Source organism: Rhinolophus sinicus, chromosome 8, assembly GCF_057876585.1.
Source record: "Rhinolophus sinicus isolate RSI-liver-muscle chromosome 8, RSI-T2T, whole genome shotgun sequence".
Lineage (NCBI taxonomy): Eukaryota > Metazoa > Chordata > Mammalia > Chiroptera > Rhinolophidae > Rhinolophus > Rhinolophus sinicus.
The window spans coordinates 61707820-61730656 of NC_142508.1; the positions used below are offsets into that span (position 1 = coordinate 61707820).

The 22837-nt window shown below is 38.9% G+C and overlaps 1 protein-coding gene across 3 annotated transcripts in view; it reads right to left on the bottom strand.

The window, feature by feature from the left end:
* Nucleotides 1–2010: 2010 nt before the first annotated feature.
* Nucleotides 2011–22837, bottom strand: part of PHLPP2 (PH domain and leucine rich repeat protein phosphatase 2) — a 66453-nt gene continuing 45626 nt past the window's right edge. For all 3 annotated transcript variants that reach the window (XM_074314625.2, XM_019757390.3, XM_088800259.1), the window contains exons 10-19: nucleotides 21412–21472; nucleotides 17138–17233; nucleotides 16809–16964; nucleotides 14567–14767; nucleotides 13100–13262; nucleotides 12735–12865; nucleotides 11996–12106; nucleotides 10963–11157; nucleotides 9310–9541; nucleotides 2011–6844 (exon numbers count right to left, since the gene is read on the bottom strand). In XM_074314625.2, the coding sequence (XP_074170726.2) occupies nucleotides 5690–6844; nucleotides 9310–9541; nucleotides 10963–11157; nucleotides 11996–12106; nucleotides 12735–12865; nucleotides 13100–13262; nucleotides 14567–14767; nucleotides 16809–16964; nucleotides 17138–17233; nucleotides 21412–21472 (2501 nt within the window). In that variant the 3' untranslated portion in view covers nucleotides 2011–5689. The remainder of the gene's footprint in view (nucleotides 6845–9309; nucleotides 9542–10962; nucleotides 11158–11995; nucleotides 12107–12734; nucleotides 12866–13099; nucleotides 13263–14566; nucleotides 14768–16808; nucleotides 16965–17137; nucleotides 17234–21411; nucleotides 21473–22837) is intronic.

The window sequence follows — 22837 nt, forward strand, 5'->3', positions numbered from 1 at the left end:
TTATTTCTATTAAATGAGATTAAACTATTAATAAATTCAAACCAAGTTTCTAGTAACTTCTAACAGCAATTTTGACATAAGTCTCAGATTCTCTAATCTATACAATAAGAAATCAGTAAACATAAGCCTGTTTCAACATATGCCAAAAAGACTCTTTAAAAAAATTAAGTCAACATTTTTCTATAACGTGTTCGCCATTTTTACCACTGCGTGTTTGCTAACTCTTCCCCCTCTCCCTCACCCCATGCCTCAACTTCTCCCTGTACACTCCGAAATCCTTTCAATAGCTAATTCTTACAGAATTACTATCCAAAGCAAATGATCAAAACTGGACCTTGTATATAAATGGGAAATTATCTGGATTGTACTTTTACAAAAAGTAAAGCTTGGAGGAAAACAATCAACTATAAATCTATACTGCTAGGTTAAAATAGCAACACTTGTGCCACAGACAGACACTTCCCCTCTTATCACCCTTAGTCCCCCCGTCCGTCCCCCCCCCCCCCCGTTTTCACTGAGTGGTATACAAGTTTAACAGCAAAAATCAAACAACCCATTTTCCTGCCCCCCACAATAACTCCCCTACACACTTCTAACTTAGCACTTATTCCCTTTAACATGTCCCTAATAGATCTTTGCCCATGTCTGCATCGTGCTTGATAAGACTTCAGCCTGTGTGACCCCTCTGTTGTGCCCAGGCCCAGCTACAATACTGCCCCCAAGATTCAGCAACTCTCGAGTGGAGCTCAATGATCACTGTAATCTCAACACCCCACATCTGCAGTTTCCAACCTCGTCTTATTTCCTACCACTTGTTGGGGAAGCAGGTCAAGATTTATTACTCACGTTTTACAGATGAGACAAACGCTCAAGGTTAAGTGACTTACCCAAAATCTGACATTTCGTTGACTGCTATGTGCCAGGTCCACTACTGAGCTAAGGAAGCATATTCGCATCATTTCACTTAAGCTCACAACTTGAGATACTAGTATTATTTCCACTTAACAATCGAGAAGGAAAATAACCTGAGTCTTGGGCAGGTTAACTTGCCTAAAGTCTAATTTTCTAAGTAGCAGAGGTAAACCGAGGACCCAATGACTCACACACTGGAATGTGTCATGACTAAATGTACTCTTGTGGCCTTTGGTGTACCAGGGAATTAACATGGTGTACTAGGGAACACACTCGGAGAGTTTCACTTCTGCCCTCCCGGAATAGGGAGGTGTGTGTCTCAGGGAAATGAAGTATTAAAGTAGCTGGTGGCCTTGAGCCCAGTGCATTAAGGTGCTTAATGAACAGTTGGTGAACCAAGTTTTCAAAATACTCATTTTGCTAGATGTGAAGGAAACCTGAAAAATGATTCCAATGTGGCCTTTATTTGGAGTGAGAGGCAGCTAATCTTGCTTGGAAGTCTGGAGGTTTGGGAGACAACCAATGTGGGGATTGGAGAGTAACACTTTAGAGGCTTACCTATTATTATCTTTTGTGGGCCAAATCCCACCATGTCTGAAGTTCTAATACCAAAGCCATTACATTATGAAAAACATAGTGGCCAGATTATCCACTTAGCTCCTCTGTCATCATCAGCTCTATGATATGTTTAAGAGGAGCTATAGACTGTTTATAATTGAGTTTTCTGTAGTCAGTTAATTAACCTGCATGTAAATAAGGACCATGTTTCCTGTCTTTGGGATTTTTAAAAAACATATAAACCAAGTCAGAATATAATGTTTCTCAACATAAAAAATCTTTATTGCTATTTCATCTTAAAAGGTGATCAAAAATATTTATTCTGCCCTTAACTCATAACTTCATAGTGTCATGGAATGTGGTTTCATTTGTTTATCTTCCCCTAAAGCAAGAAAAAGCAGAAAAATACTAACGGTGCTTTTGGTTATGAAACTAATTCTACATACAAGTTAGAGAAAATTACAGTTTCATGCTAAAATAAAGTATTTATAAAATAAAATAACAGGTATTCCATTTTAAAACAAAGCCATGAAAAAGATATTCCATTTTATTTTATTTATTATTATTGTTATTTATTACAAACAATAGATTTGCTGCAACATGCTCTGGCTCATATTATTGAATTAAAAAATTTAACACATTTCAAAAATATCAAAAATACACTATAATGAGTCTTAGGACTACAATACGACAATGATTGCACAAAACTGTTAAGATATGAACTCACTGTTTGGATGACATCCACTGGCAACAGTGAGAGAAAACCCTATAGCATCTGGGGGAAGTGCATGAAATTTAGAATACAAGGAGCTTATGTGTGATTGAATGATCACCAAATGAGGGAAACAGCAGGATTTACTGTAGCTGCTTTTCTCAGTCTAGGAAGTGCTTACCCAACTATGGGGCAAAAGTCACTAACTAGAGAGAAAGATTAACTTGCCTCCATGAATGGGGGAGTCTGTAAGGCCCCACCCAGCAAGAACTAAAAAGTGACACAAGACAGTTCTATAGTGATGCTGCAGACATCACTGAATGGCTTAGAGACTAATTATTTAATAATTGGTATTTATCGATAACAGCCAAGTGCTCCGTCATGGAGGTCTCTTCATTAATTATGGAGTCGATAGAGAAGGTGAGCCTGTGGCTTCCAAGTACCTGTTTTCACTGAAGGTCTACAATGGAAAGAGCATCATTTGATATTCAGTAGATCAGCCAAACCTAACTAACTGGCTCCATCTCCTGAAAAATAGCACTCGCTACAATTATAATAGCACCCAATGATTACCAAGCTGCTCATGTTGGTTCTTCTATACACCAGGAAAATGAATTCATCAACTTATTGCACACATATACTCTACAGTAGTATAAGAAAGCCTTCACTTATATTAGGAGTGGTCATTCAATGACTATGGTAGCACTGTTGCTTTATGATATACCAACATTCAAAATTTCAAATATATTCCCAATCCATTTGGATAAAAAATAATATCATGGCTGCCAAGACTCATGTATTTTTCTTTCTTCTATGGAACTGCTGAACTGCACCCATAAGCAGGCGAGAGACTCTTTCAGAAATTCTTAAACTTTTCTGTTGTATGGGAGGTACACAGAGACCTGAGAATCATGCAGAGGCCAGAATCTCTGGGCTAGAGATCAATGGTACTCTGCCCACTTGGGGAACACATCCTCTGGGTAAAGTCCTAGGAAGTAGGTTACATTCACCTGGAGACAGATTACTGGCTTTCACCACCTGACAGTCTAATCAAATCACACAAATGACCTCATAGGTCAAAAGATTCTGTATATTTTTGGTAATGGGCGATGGCCTTTTAACCCTCTGTTTTAATACAGAGCAATTATAGAGGAAAATAAATTAAAGGAAATTACAAGAAAATAATTAGTTTGGATATAGCCTATATTAAAGGTTTGCAATACAACCTCGTGTTTCCTGAAAATCTACCACATAGAAGAACATTTGGAATTTTAGAGTTCCTTTGACTGAAAAGTAAATACATTTACTTTTGGTAAAGTAATTTCAGAACTGGGTTTTGTGGCGGTCCAATAAGTAGGAATGGGTAACAAAGAGAAGAAGAGGGTTCACAGATTTTTTAAGAGACAATTTTTAAGAGACTATACTACTAAAGTGGTATATTCCCAAAACAACTTTCTTTTCTAGACAACATCACTATTCTATAACTAAAATTTTCTGCTGCCTAGGTGGAAAGATGTTTTACATCACCCATCAATATTATCTTGGGTGTTTCCTTCATTTTCATTTTTCCTTTCATTTCCCCGTATAAAAATAAGGCAACACACTATTGTTCCCATCTTCCTAACAGCACCTAACACTTTCTATGAACCACTATGTTCCCCACTTCAAATCAAGACCTGAGTTCTAAAATTTTGCAGTAGCTGACCAGTAGTATGACACAGGGAAGTCAAGTGTTCCTGGCAATTTGGAAACTCAAATTCGGATTCTTGAGGGGTTGAACACTAGACAGCCATTGGAGTGGTATAGAATCCTCCCAGAGTATACTCCACTGAAACATGCGCATGGGATGAGGCCTTTGAAAAGATGAAGATACATAACCATTTGTGGACAGATCATATAGTTTTCTACTATTGCTTTAAAAAATGTCTATTACATTGTTTTGTACACCTGAAACTAATAAATAAAAAAATTAAATTAAAATAAAAAAAACTTCAAAAAACCCCTATATATGTATATATCAACCTATCTTTAACATTTTGTTTCTCATGAAACAAATTAAAAATGGTCCCACTCTATTTTCTTTTTAATTGTGAAAATATTCTAGAAATTCAAAGCACATTCCCCACTGCGTAAAATCAAGCAATATCAAAATTGTAGGAATAAATAGGAACTAATTTTCCTAAGTAAATCTTCTAATGGAAAAGGCAACAGAACAGAAATCTGGAGGGAACTACATTTTGCTAGGGTTACATGGAATGTGCAAAAAATACAGTAAACCAGGTTTTCTGTAAGCTTAGGACTTTTCTCAATTAAGTCTTTCTTATATTAGTAATTGAGCCCAGTACTCTGAAACCATGTGATTTGGATAAGCAGTTTTCAGAAGAGTACTCTGTTAAACGTTAAAGAGGTGAACTCACTCATGACATTTTAGAGAACCATCCCTCTATTCTAGAGAAGGAACCTGTCTAAATGTGAGCTCCACCCACCCTTCTGTTCTCCTTCAGCCTGTCTGTTCAGGGTCATCTGAACTCAAGGTTACGTGGACATGAGCAGCATCAGCCTTGGCCCGACATACTAGGAGACTGAGCCACCTCCATCACGTTATGCAAAGAGGCTAACCCCCAAATGCCTCTCTTGTGATCCGCTGGGAAATTCCTAGCAGGTGTCACATTTGTCAAGGAGTTATAGTCTCTTTTTGTGATCTGGGGGGAAGTGGTCTTAGTCCTCACTCCTTTTCCATCTTCATCCCCAAAAGAAGATCCTACTCTCCCAAGGAGTTTTCACAGTCTGACATGCACCTGTTCAATCAATTTCCCAGGGCCCTTCCTAGTACCCACAGAAGGCTCCAACACACGATGATCATTCTGCCTATGGACAAAGGTGCTGGGCTGCCTCTAAAGAGATTGGCTCGAGTGCAGATTCAAAAATAAAAACTTCACAGTCAATGAAAAGTGCTCTCATTACATTACACACATAAATTATCTGTTTGATTGGTTCTACATTTCCAATAAACATCATTTCGATAGGCTGTTTTCTCGTAGAGAAGAATGAAAAGCCATGTGACTAGTCACATCACATCCCATCAGTTAGGTTGAGATATAAGGTGATTTCTCTGTCACAGAGATCCATCAGCAGCAATCAGTAAAAGGAATCATCTTCAGTTATTTCCTCCACAGAAATAGTCCCTTTCCTGCCCAGGCAGGCAAATTCTCAAAAATTATCCTAGGAGAGAAAGGGTTAATGGCAGGTGGTAGGACTGATACAGACAGAGAACATCTGCTTTCTTCCCAGTAACTGGGAATTCCAATGCAGGTTAAATGTGAAGCTTAACACTGATGGTGTTGACTAGCTTATCCAGAGCAAGACCCTGATAGCTCTCACCATTTTTGGCTCCGAGTTCTACCCCCCTCATCTATGGTTTAGAAATGCAGAGGGAAAATGCCTCTGGAAGGGTCCCCCACCTTGACACTACACAGCCTTCCCTAATGCGGAGACCCTGGGGGAGGATTACAGTGCTGTGTCAAACTCCTCTGGGACCTCGGTCCGATCCTCTTCGTTGGGCTCAGGCTCAGGCCTGTTTTCCTGGTGTTGCTTCATTTGCTCCCTGACTTCTTCTTCTAGGTCACGAGGTACAACAAACTGATCCTCTGGCTCCATCTGAGTGGGGGCAGCAAAATAGCCAGTTTTCTTCTTGGGTGCTTCTGTGGCCACTTCAATAAGGTTCAGGCTATCTTCTAGGGGTACAATAGATCCATTAGAGAGTTTCTTTCCATAAAGACAGGAAGTGGAGGGAGACTTCTGTAACTCCATCTTGTCCTTGTTCAATGGCAGAAGTATACCACTATTCACACTGTTCTGTCTTCGGATCCTAAAAAATAATCCTCTCACATGTTCCTCAGGACATGGGGCGGGGAAATTCTCTGTGAGAGTGGGCGAGTTCTCAAGATCCCTTCCCCTACAGCAGTGGATATCTACTTCTACTTCTACCTTGCTGCCATTTGTCATGACCCCTTCAACGGGCTGGTCATCGTCACTGTCCAGGCCATTGTCAGACTGGTTACTTGAGAAAGTCGCACAAGAAGGCTGGCGCTGAAAAACCCCCGAGGTGGGTGTTGGATGGAGGCTGCAGCGCCTCTCTGGCCGTGGAAGCAAGCCAGCATCCAGGCCAACAGTGTTATGTTCATCAGAAGCAGTGGATCCCACCTCACTGCTCACCTCTGAAGTGGACATCTCACTGCTGAACTCAGAGGCAATACCACTACTGGAGGAAGGAGTGGTTGGCTTGGGGGGGTCCTTGATGGTAGAGGTTGAAGCAAATCCCACAGGACCTGGGAGGCTGAGCCCATTCATCTCACAAGTGCAGCCTTCCTCGCCAATGTTCAAATAAACCACCATCGCCCCCACATTGTCCTGACAACCATAGCTCTGGGCTAATGTGCACAGCTTCTTGGCAGCTGCTAATGGGTCTTGTACATGGCGTACTGCATTCACAGCTTCTGTATATGACAAGTGTTCCCACAATGCTTTGTTTCCCAGAATCAGCAACTCATCTTGAATGGTAAGTGTAGTGGATGATATGTGGGGCTTGGGGAGGATCCAAGGGTAGAGGTATGTACAGCCCAGCATCCGGGTACAACAGGTTACCCCATTCACTTTGTTATCCTAGAGGCAGCAGAATGCAAATTTTGAGAAACATGCAACAGTGACATGTAGTTTATATATTTCTAGATCATAATGCTTAGGGCTCTATAATAAAACAGAATTTGACATGTTATATGGTTTTTCCTAGCATCTGCATAATTTTAAGTAGACTTACAAAAATGTATAGAATTTTAAAAGGACAAAATATCATATGGTTATTATACCACATAGTTCAGAAACTGAAGTTAAAACCAATTAAAATTAAGTGCTTAAAAGGCACCTCCATCTCAAAAGGTATTTGCTTTAACATAAAGTACAGCCCTCAGCATGTCCTTAAATAGAGAAACACCTGTTAGAAAAAAATAAGCAGAACTGTCACTAATTCTGCACCACTAGTATTCTGAGAGAGGCCAAACCTAGATGGGTCACTAAAAGTGATTTCTTATTTAAATAAAGGCAGAGTTGGGACTGAAGAGATTCCGGAAAATATTAAATGGCTAAGAGAATCTTTGTAGCTAAATCATTAACTAATCTCTAAAGTTATTTAGCCTAGAAAAGTCTGAAGTCTGTAGCATAATTGACCTACTCTGTGAGGATTGTACTAAGAATGAATAGCAGATCAAGTCACATCTGATGTAATTCTAAACTTAGAGGAAAAGGAATAACCCTAGTTATAGGTTGGGAATGTTCATCTGTCAGAATACTTTATACTGACTTCTTTTCAAGATAAAACCAACAAAACCTCTCTCTAATGCCATCAATATATTTATTTCATTGTTGCAGTTATTCTCTGAGTAAAAATCCTGGCTCTCTCATTTACAAGATTTCGTCACAAACTCTGAATTTTATTTTCCTCAGCTGTAAATGGAAATAAAGGCACTTCTCTCATGGGGGTTATTGTGAAGATTAAATAAAATAATGAAATTACAGTGCTTGACAAATAAGCAAACAATAAATGTCTGTGGTTAAAATAACATTAAAAATAAATGAATAAAAATAACATTTATAAAAATATTTCCTACCTGTCTAGGACTCCCCTCCACCCCCGAAGAAAAATAGAAACATTATCTAAATTCTATAAAAATAGACTAATGAAATAAAAAGTTACCTTTTTTAAAACTTTCATTTGTTTTGACTGAAAGACTTTCCTAAGACTAATGCCTTAGAATCCCAGAATCTTCATAGTATCAACCACATTATAATGATGCTTTTTTTTGGTTTTATGCTTCCTCGGATAAAATCTAATATGGACAGTCCTTATACAGAATTCTGACAGGACAGCCCAGAAATGGACCCACACGAATACAGTCCACTGATCTTTGGCAAAGGCGCAAAGGCGAAATGCTGCTGGAACAACTGGACATTCACATGCAAAAAGGAGAAAAAGAAATCTAGACACGGAGCTTGCACCTTTCACACAAATTAATTAAAAATAGATCAAATATAAAACATGAAACTTCTGGAAGATAACACACAAGAAAATCTAGGTGACCTTGCATTTGGCAATGAGTTCTTAGATACACCACCAAAAGCACGACCCATGAAAGAAAAAAATTAAGTGGGACTTCATTAAAACTAAAATCTTCTGCTCTGCAAAAGACACTATTAAAAGAATGATGGGGTGGCCAGTTAGCTCAGTTAGTTAGAGCAGCTCAGTTGGTTAGAGCGCGGTGCTCTTAACAACAAGGTTGCCAGTTGGATCCCCGCATGGACCACTGTGAACTGCACCCTCCACAACTAGACTGAAACAACTACTTGACTTGGAGCTGATGGGTCCTGGAAAAACACACTTAAAATAAAGTTGAAAAAAAAAAAGAATGAAAAGACCAGCCACAGACTAGGAGAAAATATTTATAAAACACATATCTGATAAGGACTTGTTCCCAAAATTCACAAAGAACTCTTCAAACTCAAACATAAACAAACAATTCAATTAAAAATGAGTAAATGATCTGAGTAGAATTCTGCTTTGCAGTAAACAATGTTCACATGTAATTGCTAAAGTCTCTTTGAAAGCAAAACTGTTATGCTAATTTCTAAATCAGGAGGAAAGCTATAGAATAGTAGATACTGATGTGGTCATTGTAAAAAAACAAACAACGACAAACACCCACCAGAGCATATTAAGCCATTTATAATACAAACAGAAAACATATTTGGAAAAGTTTGCATTTCAGAAAGGGGATGTCAAACTATAGAACTTTTTTCCTTCTGTTTGGAAATTAACCAAAGAGGGGACATCTGTATTCATTTTCCATGCTAGCTGTACATCTGAAGAATCACAAATTAGGATTGTTTTCCTAATTAATTTGCTTTTTCTTTTTGCTAGTCATTAAATGCTCATTAGATTTTCTTCTAGTACCATTATCTGGCTTGGATACAATTTACAAGGTTTTATAGGAAGAAAATGGACCTCCACTGCCTCTGTGCAGAACACACTCACTACACTTGGGGAATAGAAGTGACTGGTGGAGAGCGAGATTCACCTCTGTTATGATGGCTTTTTGGTCCTTCACTCTTTGAGCCTCCTCCGCATCCTGTTCCAGGCTGAAGACTTTAGAGAGGGGCACTGGTTTCCCACCTCGGCATAGGACTGCTTGACAAGTGCCAACGTTGGCCACAGTCAAGCTAAAACTACTTGTTGCATCGGCAGTGTCAGGGCGGATGTAACAAAGGAGAGCAGAGGAGCCCAGCTTCTGACCAGCCATGCCTAATTTCCTGTTTTGAAAGAAAATGAAGACATGGTACTAGTTTCAGAATAAAAGTGGTGGTCCTCCACGTCTATATTTTCCTTTTTTCCTGCCATGTGACTGTGAACCAGCCTCACCCTCAAGGTGATGGTGAAGAGAGCTCTGCCTTCCACTCTAAGCTAACTGAGAAAAGGAATTTTACATAAAGCGTGGGGTAGGGGAGACACTGAAAGTACATCTTTTCTGCTCCTTCTGCTTGTGTCTTATTATAGACTACAATGGCCTAATTCAGTGGTTTCAACTTTACAGCATCAGAATCACCTAGAGGGCTTGTTAAAAAACAGATTGCTGGACCTTCTGGGGGTAGCCCAGAGTTTCTGATTCAGTTGTAAGGGGCTGGCCCAATAATCTGCATTTCTAACAAGTTTCCAGTAATGCTGAGGCTCTTGGTCCTAGAACAACACATTGAGAACCACTCACTTAGGTTATAAGTTCCCTGGAGGAAGGACCATAATTTTCCTTGTATTTCTCTCATACACATGGCATCCATCCCCCAGCATTTGGTACACGACGGTAAGCAGAGCAGATACTATCAAAAAGATCTGGTTTCAAATTCCAGCTCTGCTATTTACTGGCTGTAGATCCTCAACAAGTTATTTTTCTCAGAAATTTTTCTGATAAAATACGCACTTCTTCGGCTTAATTTGAAAATTAAAGATATAGTATGAGAAATGCTTGGTATAATGCCCAGCTCTTGGGAAGTACTTCATAAACTGAGTTTTTTTTCCCAAACCCTTTATTTTGCCAAGTTCCATCCTCAATTCTATTACTGAAAAAATAGACTCCTTTCCCAACGTCTTTGCTTTGTGTTGTAATGAGAGATAAAAACAGCTCGAGCTCCAGGCTGTTCCATTTCAACCTTGATTATTCAAGTTTACAACCTCTCAGTTGTGTATATCCTGATGTGCAAGATGCTCTATTAGCTACTAAAATTTTCAATAATTTGCTTATATAGTGTTTTTGCCCTTAAGTGGCTTAGAAGATTGGTTAGTAAATCCCAGTAAGTATTCTAAATATATGAATCTGATCAGTGCTTAACCTTTTGTAGGTCACTGATTCTGGAGAATTTTATAAAAACGTTTCCATCTTCCTTCCCCCAAATGTACAAATGCATATGTATACACAAAACCTTCTGCACATGATTTCTGGGCTTTCCAGATCCTCAAGAGCCTTTGGCTTCAATAGAAAAAACACAGATGGCCCCACAGGCTCTTTAAAAGAACCCAAGTCCCCACATTCCACACTGATATAGAGAGAACAGTCATAGCAGAAGAAGCAAGATCTCACCTCGATCCTGTACCTATAATTTAGATCCTGACCTTCTGGCTCAGTGAGATTTATTTTCCAAAAGTAGAACTGAGTTAGGGATTATTCAACCCACCTGCTTACCTGTGAGATACCAAGAAGGTGTTAGCCATGAAAACTGTGTCATGAGTCGATTGCTGTACCTCTTCCAAAAGAACATCTGCCATGGTACACTGGAGTAGGCGAGGGAGCTCCTCATTTCGGTCCCCGTCAAACATGCCATACACAGCTCCCACCCCGTCTGCAAAGTTATCCACAGCTAGAGCTGATACACACAGCCTACCACAGAAACAGGAAAACGACAAACACCAAAGAAAGTTATTGGTAAAAGCATTATTCTCCAGGGAACCTTTTTTAGAAAGGCTGGATCTAATTGAGTGTGGAGAAGAACAGGAGTAAATCTTAATCTACACATGAAAAAAAGTGTTAGACAAGATAATTAAGCAACATTTGAAAGAGTTGATATCATAAGAAATGAGGGAATTCAGCCACATTCATGGGCAATGAATTAGCTCTGTAATTTTACCAAAGGCTGGAAAGATTAAATATTTTTTCTTAGTAGTGATTAAGGCCTAGTATTGTTAAATGCCTTCAGTTAAAGACCCCCAGGATCACACCTGTGGTTGAAAAGTTGAGTTTGTTATGCCTGCAGCAAGGGAGAAGGCCATGGAACTCTGGGATGTATAGGTAAGTGGGTGTTGCAAAAACATAGTATAGGATATGGGCTTTGGTTTGCTCACTTGGGGGAATGTCTAAAGAAGAGGGTTATCATACTAGATTGGGTGCTGTCAGAAAGCACGGCCATTCTGTAGTTGGGTATCTCAATAAATCGCATCTACAGGAAAAGATTGGTATGAGGATAAAGCTATAGTTGGTACAAAAAGTAGCAGTCACCCATTCTAGCCAGGAAAGAGAGCTTTCGGTATTTTGTGGCCTGTGCATTCATGTTATTTTTGTCTCACTGGATCATGGTCTCAGAGAGATATTATCTGATGTTGGCATTCTGATTTGTTTATGTCCAACAGGAGAACCTGGCCTGGATTTCAGCATCAGATCAGTTCCCAGATGTCAGGAGCTGCATTTTTTCTTTCTCAGTCTCCATGGCCAAGATACTCACTTATTTCTCTGCCCTGCCATCTCAGCCAGTCCGTGGCTCCAGAAGGTTGATGTAACTGTAGACTCAGTGGTTGGCAAAGGTTTCTGATCAATTTTCAGGGTTGTGATATGGCTGTAGAAAGTGGAAAATGGGAAGATTAAACCATACATGCTTCTGTATTTTACAAAAACCATCCCAACAATATGTTTTTATAAAATAATCTGTTGACAGAGCAAGATTCATTTTCAGAGACTGACTGGAAGTAGTGTGCTGGCCCACTGATCAAAGAGGAGAGAAAAAGGAGAAGGGTAGGAGGAAGAAATAGGGGCCAAATATTGTTACAACTGATACCATTCATTTCAATGAAAACTAAGCACCCCAAAGATTTCTACGTTTTAGCCGTCTACTTATTTTAAATATTTTGATACAATGAAGTCTTGGTACAATGAGTGAGCTTGCATTGTCTCTTAGATGTTGTAATGTAATGTGACCTGTGCCACCTAAAATATCTATGCCTGCCATGTAAAGATATTCCGTGGGTGGGTGAGCAGTAGTCATGATGCTGAGTTCTAACATAAATGGGCTGACCACTGGATAGAACATCTATCCATAAACGAATCAAAGAACAAAACCGAGGGCTTCATGGCTTCCTTCATTCTATTCCTTTAAATAATTGAAATATCCATAGTCCTTATGAAGACCCACACGGGGCTGGTGGGACTAAGAGCACATAGGGATTCAATTTCAAAATTTTTCTTACCTAAATGTGTCCAGTGTCTTATGTTCCAGAACCAGATTTGTGTTTCCAGTCAGGTCAAGGTCCTGTAAGGTAGCAGGCAGAGCCTCTGGAATCAGGATTTCTGTCAAGTCATTGCAACTTAGGTCTACAAACTGAGGGAAAAATGGAGAAATCAAAAGAAAATACATCGCAGGTAGTTAATTCTTAACTCCCTAATGCTCACTTTCCTATTATACCCTCCAAAGGAACTTAGTTTGTTCCCAGGATCAACTATATATACTGTGATCTCAAACTGCCACTTCCTTCTTCCTTATGAGAAGGGATCAACCTCATTCACATTCCTACCATTTCCCCTTGTTGGGACATCATTTCACCACATAAAGTACCTGGATCTGAGGCAACTGCAGAATTTCTGGGAAAATGCTGATGTTGTTGGAGTGTGCGACAAGGGTGTGCAGCCTTTTGCAGTTCGCTATGGTCGTGGGGATGGTTTTAAGCTTGTTGCCACTTAGGTTCAATTCCTCCAGTTGTTCCAATTTATTTAGTTTGCTGAAAAAGAAAGACCAGAATACCACACTGCACCCAAAATGAGCCAAGCAAGTTTTCTAGCAGCCAGAGTACAAAGGCGCCTGGTTCACTGCCAGGTGACAAATCATAATGAAATGATCAGACACCAGCGAAGGGAAGGGCTCACCAAGGAGACTGCTCCTGCTGAATCATGTGTGTACATATACAGATATAATTTCATTCAAATGATACCAAACATCATTTCCCTATTTTCTTAGTTTTTGAAAACATGATTTTTAATGACTTTCATGATGTAGATGGATTTTTCTGGTATCAAAAGTTTTTTTTATCAAATGTATTTTGGAAGATATTTATTGCTCCACTGACGCTGTTTAAAACTTTGACCACATTAAATGTCTCCTTACAGGTGTAGCCTGGCTTCATCTCTTCCTTCAGGAAGGCTAACCCCACCCACAGGATCTGTGCAGTACAGCCAGCTACTTTTGCATATCTTTAGCATCTTGCATTTATTACACTGCACTGCAATTGTGCATATACTTACTTGTCTGTTTCCCCAATTGGACTGTAAGTTCCTTGGGAACAGATACTGTAACTTAATCATCACTGTTTACCCAGTATTTACACAGGTACTTGGCCCCAGTAGGTATTCAATATATACAGTTGACCCTTGAACAAAATGGGTTTGAACTGTGCAGGTCCACTTACACACAGACCATTTTTTTCAATAAATATAGTTGGTCCTTTCTATCCACAGGTTTCACATCCACAGATTCAACCAATGGTGGATTAAAGACAGTATTTTTGCATTCCCAACCTCAGTTTCCCAATCGCAGATCACTTTTCAATCCACAGTTGGTTGAATCCACATATGTAAAGGGCCGAATGTGGAGTCAGAAGTTACATATGGATTTTCAATTGCATGGGGATTGGCACCCCAACCTCCATGTTGTTCAGGTGTCAACTGCATGTCATGAATAAATTAATAGACTCAACAGTTTTTTATAAAAGGGTGTTGACAAGAGAACAGAAAAACTGTCTTCAGAATTTCTTTATCTTATAAGCCTGTACCTTTGTGGATTGAAAATTCTCAGATCATTCATTAATAAGTAATTAGAACTAAGAATTAAACAATTTTAACTACAACTTCTCATTACTGATACTTAACAACTGGGTACAAACAGCTTTTCCCATTAAACTAGTGGAATCACAGCTTCAGTAAGTCACTCAACATACAGCAAGAGAACCCAGTAAGATAGCTGCTCTGCAGTTTGACAAATGCAGAATTCATGTTATTTGTCTGAAACGACCAGTATGCATTCACTTACCTTGCAGGAAAAGTCTGTAGCTGGTTGTTTGCTAGATGCAAGATTCGCAGGTGTGGGTGCCCAACCAGGACGGGCACACACTGATCAGTCAGGAGGTTGTTGGTCAGATAGAGCAGCTGCAGGGCACTCAGACTCTCCTCCCCTGCGCAAGCAGATGGCAAAGACTCCAGACTATTTGCAGATGCATTCAAGTATCTGAGACTGACAGAACACACACAAGTCATCATTTCCTTCATGGTTATCTGTAGCCTTCTAATGTAGAAACTACTATGCCATCTCAGGAGGGAACACGGCCATTCCATGCTCCCAATCTCATGACAAAAGTCATTTCCTCCAGATAGTTTTCTCTAAATTGATTCTAAACAAGCAGAGTTCCTTTTACTCAACTCATGCAAGCCAAAGAGAGAGGAAAGAATACAGGCTTGGTTGTGGTCCCAAGCTTTTGTAGTGGCCTGATTCGACCCTAACTTCATCTTTTAGTAACTGTATCTCCCCTGAAAGAGTGCTGTTTTGAGTATCATGTTCACAAACAACTGTGAAGACACCCTCCAGAAAAATTTTTGTCTGATTTCAACAGCATCATATTTATTCAGCCAAACCCATTATAATCCCCTAATAATGGAGCTATAGGCTGTTTCCAACTATTTTCTACCATAGACTTTGTAATGAGCACCTTTGTGTCCTTATCCAATTATTTCTTTATGCTACATTCCCAGAAGCAGAATTTGTGGGGTCAAAAGATATACATAACTTTAAGATTTACAGATAGATAGATAGATATAGCTATAGATATAGATATATATAGATATAGATATAGATATGGCCAAACTGATTTCCAGAAAGGCCATACCAAATTATACCTAGATTTATGTATAATTTAATTGTACATAAGGATATAAGAATGCCAAAGATGTGTTCACACCTTTGTCAACACTGAGTACCATAATTCATTTTAATCTCTGCCAATCTAACAGGTGAAATACCATGCCATGATTTAAAAAATTTGCTTAGCATGGTGTTTGGTATATATAGAGAGCATGCTCAATAAAAGGCAGCTACTATTATTAGACGTGTTCTGTGTTCTTAAAGCTTCTCCATTTTGTGTAATCTACATGCCTAATTCGCTTTTAAGCTGTTGCTACTGTGTGTCTGTGTCTTTGTATGTCCTAGAAGTGCTGTGAAGAGTTAGTGTTAAAAAAGTATCACTGACAGTTTGCTACAGTTGCTAAATAACTTACTTTCTACAGATTCTAAGGTTGTAAACTAATTTTATTCAGACTGTCATTAGAACCAAATGCAGTATTATGCATTACTAACAAATACTTGTTAATTAACAAATGTTACTGCATTGAGACGCCATATAATCTTTCCAAAAAGAAAATCTCCTTTAAACATTTTTTACAATTTCCAAAGAATTTATTTCTAGGAAAATCCAACCAGGTGTATTATACATTAAGAGAAGTATACACTGACAAAGAACGAGACACACACTGGTGTGCTAAATGCTTTTTGTATGTTTTCTTTAGCCTTATGTTAAATCACTACTGCTTATCTCTGTTTTTTCCATTTCTAAATTGAAGACAACAGGGCCTTATCCATACTGCAGAAGAGAAGTGGTTTAAAATGAAAACTAGTTTTCATTTTATGGTGATGTACATATGAGCTAAACCTGATTTTGGGTATTAAAATATGAAGACATTATTAATCTATTATTAATTTAAATGAGAAAGTAAATAACACCTTTTAGAACAATGTTATTTTTAAATGCAGTTTTCAAAGGAGGTAGCAAACAAACGCTGCAAATAGAGAATGAAACTTAATGGTAGTTTGATAAAGCTAGAAGCAAAAACTAAAATAACTTTAGTGGTATGTCCTTTTCTCCTAATTCAAAAGCTGAAAATTAACAAGGAAGCTGTATCATAATGCTGTAATTTCTCTTCAAAGGTCATATTGAATTCGTTTTCTGAGATGAAACTCTGAACCTTCCCCAGCTGTTTGAAATTGTTTACAACACTAAAACTTCTTAAGTATTTGATGGTTATTTCAACTTTGAGTTGAAGATTACTGCTTCATAAAACAGTGTCATGTTTTATTACACAGAAATTGCAAATAAGTCTCCACCCATAGCTAGACTATGAGGGAAACATTGTAAATATAGTTCCAAAGGTCACTCACATGACAAGTCAGTGTAGTTTATTTAGGCAATGATGCTGCTCTTCCAAATAAAATGTATCGTACTTACTTTAAGGCCTTGGAGAAGAGGGTATCCGGCAGTCTGGTTAGTAGGTTATGCTGAATATCCAACACCTCAAGAGGGATGTGCTCCACCAGCACTGGAAGGTTTTGCACGTGATTGTGTCCCAACATCAGTTTTCTAAGACTCAAGCTACTAAGAATTCTGGGTGGGTGGGTGGGGGGAACAGTACAAAGAAACAAACAAAAAACTTCCTTAAATGTGAAGCTTAACACTGATGGTGTTGACTAGCTTATCCAGAGCAAGACCCTGATACATGCATACAAACATATGTATTGCTGCACACATACATAAATAATGCATTAACACACACTTACCTCACAGGAACCTCTGTCAGAAGATTATAGCTCACATCTAATATTTCTAGCTTCTTTGCTTCACAGGCCCAGTCAGGGACACACTCCAGCAGGTTTCTGTAGAAAATAATGAAAAGTCATCATTTAAAATGATGAGTGGAACTCATTTCACTCTCTGTAATATATCTGTTAACTGGCCCCTGAGCCCCTTGAGGGCAGCAGCACTAACCCCAAGGCATTCTTAGTACACTACCTGGAATACAGTAGGTGCTCAAAGAATGTGTTGATAGAAATTGTGGACAGAGATAAGTACAGACATGTATAATAATGGATCAATTATGCTATATGTTCAAAGAAGATACAAAGGCTTTCAGGAGTAGGATAGCACACGTGGTGGATGACTGAGGGAGAGATGAGGAAAGACTTAATGGAAGTGGCATTTTCAACAAACTTTTGAAGGTAAGTAGGATTTCCACAAGTAATGACTGCAGGAGAAGAAAATGCAAATTCTGGAGAAAAAAATGCAGGAGAAGAAAAGCAAATTCTGGGGAAAGTGAACAGAATGAATAAGGAAGTAGAGACAAAAGATAACTAGTGGTGCAGGAGCTTCAATCATTTAGAATGAGCTCAAATATTTAGTAGAGCACTGGGCAGACATTTAGTAAAAGGAATTTTATTTTCAGATGTTGTTTAGCTTCTCTAGGTCTCAAAGTATTTACTGATTGATTGATTGATATGATGAGGCAGAATGAAAAAAGTGCTGTGAGAGAAATGCAGATATTGCTATAATGGCTTAGTAAAGGAAGCACTTGGCCTGAAATGCATCAAGGCGAGGTCCCTAAGAAATAACACCTAGGTTAGAATTTTAAAAATGTTGTACAATGACTTGAGTTAAGGGGAACATTCCAACAAAGAGGTGACAACATGAGGTGGAACACAGAGGCAAGAAAAGAAATGGCATGATATATGTGGAAATAATCATAAGCAGCTTAGTAATGCTGGAGCATATGGATCAGAGAGTGGTAAGAAACATACCTGGAGAGACCTAAATCATGTCTAGACTTTATCCTGCAGGTATAGGGAGATCACAAAAGGGTCTGTAAGCAGTGGGGAGGCTGTCAGTTTTGCACTTTGAATAGTTCACTCTGTGGATACATGGAGGTCTGGTTGAGGTGGTTATATTAGTAAAAAGACGAATAATCAGGAAGCTGTTACAGAATTCCAGACAAGAAATGACATGGGACTAAATGAGTGGCAATGAACATGGAGGGGAGGGGAGGAGAGGGACTCCAGAAATACATAGGAGGCAAATATCAAAACTACTTGGAAATGGATTAGACATGGGAGTAGAGCAGAGAGAAGAATCAAAAATGACTTTCAGGTTTCTAGCCTAGATGACTAGGGAAAAAATTAGATCTAGAGAAAGTACTGATAAGCTCCAAACGAGGTAGGAAACTGAACTTATAGTGGTGTCCATCTGTATATGACTGTCTTATGTTAATGCCAAAAAGCTAAAATAGTCACAAGACATCAAATTAAAATGAGGTGAAGGGGTGGATAATGAGTTTAATTTTGCACATATTTAAGGCACTTGGAGAAGCACAGGTCTAAATGTCTTAGTATGAAACTGGACACCTGGGTCTGAGGCTGAAAGAAGAGCATCTGGGCTAACCATCTGGGTGACCATGACACTGAGGTGTAGCTGAAATCATTGGAGTAAATGAGATCATGTCAAATGAGAAGTATAGTGGGCCAAGGACAGACCCTGGAATAAGCAACCTATAAAGAGCTAGCTATAAAGCAACCTATAAAGGAGCACGCAAGAGACAGACGGAATGGTAAAGGGGCCTGAAAAAAGTCCGATCGTGTTAATCAGCTGAGGAAATAGCATGTTTGAAGAAAATACACCATTAACAGTGTCAATATAGAAAAGTTCCATAAGAGAAGGTCTAAAGCAAGATGTAGTGTGATAAGCAAATGGGAACTGAGAAAACTGAGCCAACAAATGCAAATAATTCTCGAGAAATTTGGACAAAAAGGGGATGAGAAGGATTAGATAGTAGCTGGAGGAGCTGCAAGATAAAAGGAACTTTTTTTGTTTGCTAAAGACAGGAAAGACATGATTGAGTGTATGGACTGAGAAAAAGGAAGACACTGACCACACAAGAGGGGAGGAGGAGGGTGACTAATGGAGCAGTGGGAGTGGAGTGGACAGGATCAAAGACACGGATGGCTGGACTGGCCCTGAACAGAGGAAAGAAGCTGAGAATGGATATGAATTTTTATTAATTTAAGCAAAGTGGTAGGAAGCTCAGGGACATCACCCAAGATGGCCTCTATTTTCTCAGTCAAGTAGGAAACTACGCTCTAGAGTAAAGATGAGGGACAGTGCAGTTGAGGGAAGCTGAGCCATTTGGAACAGATGCCCAGGACACTGCAAGGAGCTGACAAGAGAAAAGGCCAATAAGCTCCAGATAAGGGTGGAAAGCATGAATTTATAGTGGTGTCCATATGATTTTCTTCAGCAAGGATCAAACTCAGCAGAGAAGGTAAACTTTATCCATGCTGGGATTTTATTAGGAAGATACGAGGTGTAATCAAAATATACGGTGAAAGCCGAAATTAAAAATAAAAAGAAAATTGTTACAGTGTAAGACACATTGCCATTAATCACCCTTAAAATACTCCTCCTCTCTTTGAACACACTTATTTCATTCATTCTGAAGCAGTTCTGGATGTCCTCTTTCGTGTCTTTAGTTATGCTGTTGTGGCTGCCTCAATGTCCTGAATCGATTCGAACTTTCATGGTCATTTTGACTTTGGGGAAGAGCCAGAAGTCGCACAGTGCCAGATCCGGTGAATAAGGTGGATGAGGACACACCGTAATGGTTCGATTTGACAGAAATCGCCGTATACCAGAAGCGATGTGTGACACGGAGTCTTTCCGTTGCGATCACAAAATATGGTGAATGCTGCTGCCAAGTGCCATCCAATGGAAAGGCAGGGAGCTTCAATACGGGAAGCGGCGCGTCGAACCTCAGTAACAGTGTGTGACAAGTTTCAGCTTGTTCCATGCAGTCAGTTGAATGTGAGTTACGGTTGAGAGGTGTGTTTTAAAGTGTGCCATATATCATCCTCCACATGACAATGCTCCGTGTCACACATCACTTCTGGTATACGGCAATTTTTATTACATAAAAACATTACGGTGTGTCCTCATCTAACTTATTCACCAGATCTGGCACCGTGTGACTTCTGCTCTTTCCCAAAGTCAAAATGATTCAGGGAAAAAAAAAAGATTCAGGACTTCGAGGCAGCCACAAGAGTGCAACAAAAGACATTCATGAAAGAGGACTTCCAGGGCTGCTTCAGAAAGTGGCAAGAACAATGAGATAAGTGTGTTTGAAGAGAGGGGGAGTATTTTGAGGGGGGTTACTGGCAATGTGTCTTACACTGTAATAAATTTATTATTTATACATTCACCATATTGTTTGATCACACCTCATACGATAGAAATGCATGGAAGGGAATCTAAAACAATAGCTTAATAATAATAATGACAATAAAGTAACAGCAACAAAAAGAAACCTGGCTATAACAGCTAGTATCGTGAGACTATTTTATGCCAAGCACTGCGCTACATATTTTGCATTTATTATCTCATTTAAACTTTGCAACAGCCCTGACCATATAGGACTCTGCCCACTACCCCGTGTACCTGTTTCTAGCACTCTATACTCACAGCACTTACGATTCTGCCTGTAACTGCTTGTTTGTCAAACACTACACTAGATTGTAAAATGCAACCACTGAATCCTGAATGCCTAACATGTTAAAAAATGAATGAAGTAAAGAAAGCAAACCTCATTTATGTTTATTCTTGACCACCACGAGAAGTAATAAAATCCTAAACATAACCACTATCTCTCTGAAGATCAGATCAACCTGGGTTACAAGAGTATCAAAAGAGTAATAAAAATTTAAAAATAAACCACTATCTAAAAACCAATAATTATCTGATTCCAACTGGCAAATAGGAAATCAATGCCATGATTCATTTCATCCTAAAGCCATAGACTTTAAGAACGAGTAATTCATAGGCACCTTTCTGTTTCAAGAGGACCCTTCCTTTAACTAGACAGGATGGCCATTAAACTTATTCTTCTATTCATCCTTTTGCCCTTCTCTAGGTTAGCCAAATATTTCAATATATTTAGATTTCTGGTACCTCAAAGCCACCAAATTAACCACCTATATCTCTTAAATATTAAAAATCAAACAAGCACCACACTCACCTGGAAAGTTCTAGAGAAGTGAGAAGACTGGGTACTGGATAGACATTCACTGTCGTCAGCCCTAATAAAAAACACACACAGGTGTTAGTGATATTCTCTAAGGAAGGAAGTAACAGAGTAAATAAGGGAAAACTGGCTTAGTGAAATCATCAGAGAGAAGACTGACGTCATCTACTGAGATGAACTAAAGATAAAAACCAATAGGTAACTCACGTTAACTGCTTGATCCCAATTTGAAAACCAAATGCAGCAACTGACGGATCTCATGTACTGCACTGGATTCACACTAGATCAGGAAGTTGTTAAATACTAACAGTAACTACTTATTTTTTAAAAATTAGTAATTGGATTTTCACTGGCAATACTTTAACTTTTAATTAAAGTAAAACATAAATATCGAAAAGGGCAACAATCTTAAGTGTACAGATCAACACATTTTTACAAACAGAACACTGTTGTAACCAGTGCCCAGACCAAGAACAGAACGTTACTACTAGCTTTCTAGAAGCTTCCCCTCATCTACCCTTTTAGTCACTGCTCCACAAGGGCAATACCATCCTGACTGCCAAAACTACAGATTACTTTTGCTCACTGACATAAATATACACATACAGCATGTAAAGTTTTTGATCTGGCTTTGCTCACTCCACATTGTACTTGTGAGATTTGCTCATATTATTGCAAATATTTGCTTATATTATTGTTCATTCATTCTCACAGCTATATAAAACTTTTTTGTGACTATACCACAATCTATTAATCCATTTTAGAGTTAGGGCATTTAAGTCTTTTCCAGTTGGGGTTACTATGGATAGTGCATATTTCTAGGAACATTTTCATCCATGTCTTTTGTGGCCTAATATGCATTTATGTTGAGGTAAGTTTGGGAGAGGAACTGAGGAGTATAGGAGGTACAAATGCTCAGCTTTAGTAGATACTACTGAACAGTTTTCCGAAGCGGCTGTACCAATTTACACACCCAACAGCTGACACTGGTATTTTCCATCTTTTTCATTCTAGTTATTCTGGTAGGTGTTTAGTGGTGTCACACTGGGGTTTCAATTTGCACATCACTGATGACTAGTGAAGTTGACTGCCTTTTCGTATATTTGCTAATCATTTGGATAACTTCTTTTGTGAAGCTGAGATCTTTACTTTTGAGGCATCCAAACTGCAAGTGTTGATGTGAGTTCTTCCTGGTTGTGGAATTTAAGGATTCCATAAACAGAGTAGCTAACTTAACACAAACTCCCTTTAGTTCAGTACTATGATAGAATCTTGGTTACCAAGAAAAACTGCATGTATGTCAATGAGGTCTTTTCTAATGGGGCCAGTCATGCAGATTCTTTAAATACATTAAGAATAGAGAATGGGACTGGTAATAAATATTTCCATGGCAGAAGACCTATTACCATCTCACAATATT